Source organism: Eurypyga helias, unplaced genomic scaffold (assembly GCF_000690775.1).
Source record: "Eurypyga helias isolate BGI_N326 unplaced genomic scaffold, ASM69077v1 scaffold29510, whole genome shotgun sequence".
Lineage (NCBI taxonomy): Eukaryota > Metazoa > Chordata > Aves > Eurypygiformes > Eurypygidae > Eurypyga > Eurypyga helias.
This window is the reverse complement of record NW_010228072.1, coordinates 2098-8631: the sequence shown is the minus strand read 5'-3', so window position 1 is coordinate 8631 and position 6534 is coordinate 2098. Positions and strand designations below refer to the sequence as shown.

General features: G+C 40.8%; 1 protein-coding gene across 1 annotated transcript in view; it reads right to left on the bottom strand.

Moving 5' to 3' along the window:
• DYRK2 (dual-specificity tyrosine-(Y)-phosphorylation regulated kinase 2) overlaps positions 1–132 on the bottom strand; it is a 2373-nt gene extending 2241 nt beyond the window's left edge. The window contains exon 1 of the mRNA XM_010158336.1: positions 7–132. Coding sequence (XP_010156638.1) covers positions 7–48 — 42 coding nt within the window. The 5' untranslated portion in view covers positions 49–132. The remainder of the gene's footprint in view (positions 1–6) is intronic.
• Positions 133–6534: the final 6402 nt, after the last annotated feature.

Below are 6534 nucleotides of genomic sequence, written 5' to 3'. Positions count from 1 at the left end.
CTGAACCTGGATTTGTCCATGGCTACCAACATGGAGGTGCTCATTCATTGTGTGCTTACTGCCTCCAACCTAAAATTGAAAATAAATACATACCCAGTTAACAAGAAAGGCATGAACTCTAGGCTTCACCATTCATTCTGCAACCTGCCATCCTGCCTAAATCACCTCAAAACTAAGTATTTTCTGTCTGCATATAAACTAAAAAATACGGCACATATATAGTGATACTGCTAGATGCTATCAAGTCTTCCAGATCTTTGTTTCTGAAATGTCACTTCCGTGACTCTCTAAAATGTTTACAAGAAGGCAATCACAGAGGTGCTGCCATGATAAGCTAACAATTCCTCCAAGGAATCTGCAAGGCAACAGTCCTGTGACATCAAGAAGTATGCTTGAGGGACATCAGACTAAAGAACACAGCAGCAGTTTTATTGATGCTGGAGATCCATATGTAATGACTGTGAGGACTTACATGGTTACACCTCTCCTAGTCACCTGTTCTTAGAAACCAAGATTTTAACTTGTACCTAAATTTGCTGTATATCAAAAGCTCCAGATACAGTTTTAAGCAATAAGGAATGTGCTGTGACATGCACAAAGAGGAAAAGAACCTGCACATTTCTGAAGTTCAAAATATGCCATTTACTGCTTGCAGTTGAGAGTCACCATTCAGCAACACATTCAGATCAGTGAAGCACAGGCATACCCTTCAGCACTTTCCCAAACCATGAGTCTTACAATTACTTTTAACAAAGATGAGATCTGGAGCTTGATACACACTTGAGTGGAAACAAAAACTTTGCTTTGAATCACATACAAGTAACTTTATTTTAAAGGAATGGAAAAAAGCATTAGTTGATTTCTAGAAATTACATTTCTTCTTGACATTTTTCACAAGAGAATAAACAGCAGCATTCAGCATTTTCAAGCAAAGAAACCCTGGAAGTACTGGGCTGTGAAAATAACTATTGCTCAAAACCTGTTATTTTTAAGGAAAACCTAGACATTTACAAGCATACACTTGCCACTAAAATAGTTGTCCTTAGAATTCCTCATTTGCTCTGAAGTAGAGGATAATTAGTTTTCCTTCTGCCTGGTCTTATACAAACGTGGGAAGAATTCCCCTGCTGTCTCTCCAGCTGATTCACCAGTCTTAATATTTATGTCACATTACTAACCAAAAGTTCACCGATACTGTCAGACAGATGATCAAGCCAGGGTTGAGAGCACTTTTAATCTGAACCTTATTTTTTCTAGGCAGCTAAGGATTACACATTCCCTGTTCACTTAAGGCTGCTGAAATGAAATCAGAAAATGACAGTTGTGTGCTGTGATATGAGGCAATGAAATCTGTGCTGCAACTGCAGAAATGCTTCCTAATGAGAAATCCAGGACATGCAACACAGACTCTAGCCTACTTTGTGCTTCTGTTAAGATATCAGTCTGATATGGTAGAAGCATGTTTTTGTGAATTCAGTAACTTGTTCCCAAGGAGTAGCCAGCTGGACACCAGCTTCCCCTTTGGATAACATTTTGAAATTCGCAGCTCAAACTCTCGCAATGTAAGAACAAGAGCAATCAAGGACTGCTTCTGCTGAGTTCACTGCTCTTCTGATTCCATTTTGACTCACACTGAATAACTGGTCCAGTTTATTTCATCATTGCAATTTGACTGTGCAAGTAAACATACATGGTAACTTGGGTTCACGCTATCAAATTTGATCAATCTCACAGAAAGTGTTATCATACAACTGCCATTCGGAGCAAAGACATCTGTAACATTTAAGCACAGCGAAGATATAGGATATCGCCAATTAATTCCCTTCCTAGTTTGATGTCTCAAAAGCACCGGGAATTAAATCATCAAGGGGACTTAACATGCTTACAGGGAATTCCTTCAGATCGAGTCTGAAGCACACTGCAGTAGCAGCTTCCTGAAGGTTGCCCCGATCCTCTACATAAACAGCAGTTACTGAAAAGCAGTTGGCCGCAAGAGATGCTACATGACGCATCTCAGAGGAACCAGATCTAGTTAGTAAGATGTGTCGGAGGTTCAACATATGCAGCACTGCAGAACTGCCTAAGTAAGAAATGCACAATGAAGCAGCAGAGTAACTGTACAGGTTACAAGTACTCCAACTAGGAAATTCCAGGTACAAACGTTTCTTCTGCAGCACTGGTTGAACAACAAAGCAGAACATATCTGGACAACCTGGGGGGAGACAATACTAATGTACAGACAATGAGGAGGAAAGAGCACAGCAGAGAAAACCATCTTTTCTTAACCCAAGTACTCATTGCCACAGTTCACATAACTGTACAGGTTACAAGTACTCCAACTAGGAAATTCCAGGTACAAACGTTTCTTCTGCAGCACTGGTTGAACAACAAAGCAGAACATATCTGGACAACCTGGGGGGAGACAATACTAATGTACAGACAATGAGGAGGAAAGAGCACAGCAGAGAAAACCATCTTTTCTTAACCCAAGTACTCATTGCCACAGTTTGCATCTTGAATTTTTTTTTTTTCCACTTGAGTCACCTGTTTTCAGAGTTAGCTATTTTTCTACCCTTCCTAAGCACTGCTTGTTTCAATAGATGCACTGGGGAATTCTTCAAACTTCAGTTATTTGCTTTATATCAGGGCTTGGAAAAAGCCCAAATATTCATCCAGTCTCAACAGGGACTAAAGAGTTCTTTTTCCTAAAAGCATGTTAGCAAACACATTCTAGAGTGTAAACCGTGTAGCTCCACTTCCTGTGCCTTCAGGCAGCCTCATGGTTTCTCTTGCTGCTCACAGGTTAACTTTTTTATCCAAGCAGCAGAATGAAATCACCAGCAGTATCCCAGCTTCACCCCACATCTAAAGTGACCGGTTTTGCCAGTTTCAGTCAGCTGCTGCTTGGGAATGCAAATGCAGATGCAGACAGTAGCACTGGTTTTCTTTGTGGAAAAAGACACCAAATTAGCACAGGCTCTATTCCAGAAGCTGTGGGGGGAGAAGAGAGCTCTCCCTCTTCCATCAAAAACCCCAGCAGGAGTTTCAGAGCTATCATACACATCACAACCACAAAGTCACAACGAGAAATGGACTTTCCTCATCTCAGGGTACACCTGCACAAGAAACACCACCTTTTCTATTTCCAGCCTGGATGAGTGCTGGGTTCTCACCCACCCTTTGCTCTGCCTATCTACTTCTGGCTACCGGGTGTCTGAGACTGCTGTCAAGTTCAGGCTTGCACTGCTTACAAGCTCCACAGGCTGCACCCGTGATGCTGTTAAGTTTCCTGAACCACAACTAATGGGCTTGGGAAGCTACAAAAGACTACAGCTTTCTTAGTCCAGCACCAAACCGTTCACGGTAGACAGAAGCTTCATCAGCCTTTCATCCGAAACCATAAGCCTGAGAGGTTTAATACGTGTCTCCCTTCTGCTTCTGCAGATGGGCATGTAAACTCCAGAACCAACAACCTACACAGCTGACAACCTGCATGCACTTATGCAGCTTACTTATTATATATTCTACTGCCTGTGCTCAGACCGAGCTACACCTTCTAAGATTTACATATTTTTATAGTGCACATCTTCAGAAACTTACTGATGTACACATTTCTCCATAAAACATACTGAAGTGACAGGTGAGCTTGAAGTCCAAAGAACACATCTTCCTGGATCTTCTGGCAACATCAATTACAAAACAGCACACGTTACAATGCTGGGGTTTTTTCCCCCCTCTCTCAACAGAGTTTTTCTTAACTTCAAAATCACTGCTCCAAATTTTGCTTTAATTTTGGTTTGCTGGGTTTGTGGAAGTTGATGCCTATGCTGAAAATACTTACCTAACCTTTAAAGTGAAGACAGGAGGCAAAACAACAAAATAACCCCAACTTTTTTTTGGGGAGTCAGAGTGTTTGGGGCATGGTTTTTTATGTTCACAAATGGGTTTAGGGACAGAAGCAGAACAGTAATGTACTATACGTAAGACTACAGACCTGTAACAACATTGAAGTAGCATAAAACCGAGTCCACCATGCTAAGGAGAAGGCAAACCAATGTTCCTTTGCTGGAACACTCAGCCAATGCAATGGCCTGTTTCAAGACCTTCTATAAGACTATGACCATAGGACTGAACACCACAGGCGTATACACCACTTCTCAACTTTATCTTCCAAAATCATCAAGACATTATGTTGCTCTATCATATTTCACCTTTGTAAAAGTCACTTGGTGCGATATTAACATCCTATAAAACTATCCAAGACAGACACACGCTTCAGCTATATATCACCATTTTATTTTGAGCAAAATCCCAGAAAAAAAAGAAAGATTTTGCTGTCAATCACAACCTAAAAAGGTTTATAAAATGAATCTTAATAATGAAACAGTCACAAGGGCCTGCTGAAATACTGAAACAGGAATAAGGTGTCTTTATCTCCTATTACTCTGCACAGATGAGAACAAGGGTAGAGTGTTCCAAAGTAGTAACTGAATGAAAGAATAAATATGACACTACATATCCCTTTCTTTACAGCATTTCCAGGCATGCCAGTTTCGGCCCTACTGTGCCTAACATGCCAGAGACACCCAGCATCAGGTGCAGCATGCTTCACTGCCTATTTGGTTTACTACAGCCTGAGCAAATGCACAAAAGGCCTTTTTTTTTCCTTGATAAATGAATTCAACAGCATTCCTCTGTTCAGAACTAAGAATAAATGCTAATTAACACGATAACAATAATGCAGGATTATCATAATAGTTTTATTATGAGTATGGGGTTTATACACCAAAAAAGACTTAAGCGCTTGTCCTAAAGAGCTTGTGGCTCAACAAGAGCTGCAGAAAAAACACATCACTTGGATTTTTTTTTTTTTGCCGCTGTCATATCTGGCCCATATAAGCTTATTTTTTGAAAACTTAACTTTGACTTTATATAGCAAGTATTTTCACAGACAGAACTATGCCTCAAGAGTGATACTAATTCATAAATATTTTTCCTCCTGGCAGGACTACACAGGCACAATGAGCCTGAATACTTCTGGGACACCCTGCATGTATTACACATGTTGAAACCAAAAAAGGACCGTCAATGCACACTAAACTGAAACCTTCATGTACACATATGGGAGATGGGCCCAGATGTCCTGCAGTCCCCATGGCACATCCACCAACTGTTTTAGCCCAAATTTCAGAGCCTCCCCATTAAAAGTTAAGATAGCATCATAGTCCCCCTAGAAACAAGTTTTATGTAGAAGAAACAACAACCAAAGAAATCTAGACATAGCAAGGCCCAGGTCACGACTGTCCAGTTAATTCCACTCAAACATGACAGCGTTTCTGTGGCAATTTATTACATGAAAACAACACAATAGGAAGGTATTCTGTTTGGGTTTACCTGCCTTAAAGAAGCTGCCCACAATAAAAATTTGCAGCATGTGACCCACCACATCTTCATGTTATCAGAGTGCAGGAGTCTCTGTTCCATTATAATGTAAATTCATTTTTTTAAAAATTAAATGTAATGGGTTTAAGAATAAGACTGAATGACTGATGCAGAAGTATATGGATAGCCGTTCATCCCTGGTAGCGAAAGAAAACACGCTTGCTGTCGGGACACCTTAGTAAGGGCTTGAAGAGGGATGGCACTGCATCATGCACTGTAAATGGGTTGTTACAGCACTAGACAGGAGGAGAAAAAGATTAAGACTGCTCTGCTGCAAGAGAAACAGGAAGAGTGCAGAATGCAGGGATACGTGCCAAATAAGAAAGAACAGAGATGGAGGTATGCAGAAGACAGAGACAAGAGTCTGGGAGAGGAACCCGCAGACGGGTGGGGATTTACACAAGCAGAGCAGCAGGCAAGCAAGATAATCGCTACTGCAGCATGTCAAGTGGATGTAAGAACACCATAATGAAACAGGAGAGAGTGAATAGAAGAAGGTTCCAATTGTCAAGGCAAGAACTTAAGGCTTCCAAAGAGAAAGCAGAGACTTTGGAGGGGAAATTGGAAAGGAAAATGAAGAGGACAAGGGGTTGGAAATGAATTTGTGTTTGCTACCAGGAGCCAAAAAGATAGTCAGGGATGGAAGCAGACACATATAAGCCTAGGATGAAGACACTTTTTTTTTAAATAAACAAAACCTTTCCCTGGTACAATACACAACAGCCTGCTTAGCAACAAAGGTTGCTGTGATTGCAGAGACTGCAGCCAAAACCTCTGCCCTGTTATACCAAGCCTGTAGACAGCATCTTCCCCCCTTCTGCCCTTGCTCTCCCATGCTAGTATGTTCTACCAAACAATGAAACTTCACTTGAAAGTAAGAGACAACAGTTTCATTAGAGGCTAGATCCCACAACTCACTGCTGCAAGAAATATGACAAATAGTGCATTTCTTCTCTGTCTGAATTAAAAAAAAAAAAAACCCAAAAACCTGTTAGCTTAAACAAAAAACTGTCTGTCTTCACAGTTAGTGTACACACAATGCACATGCTTACATCCAGCCATCAGCAAGTTCAACCACTTAAGCAAAGTATA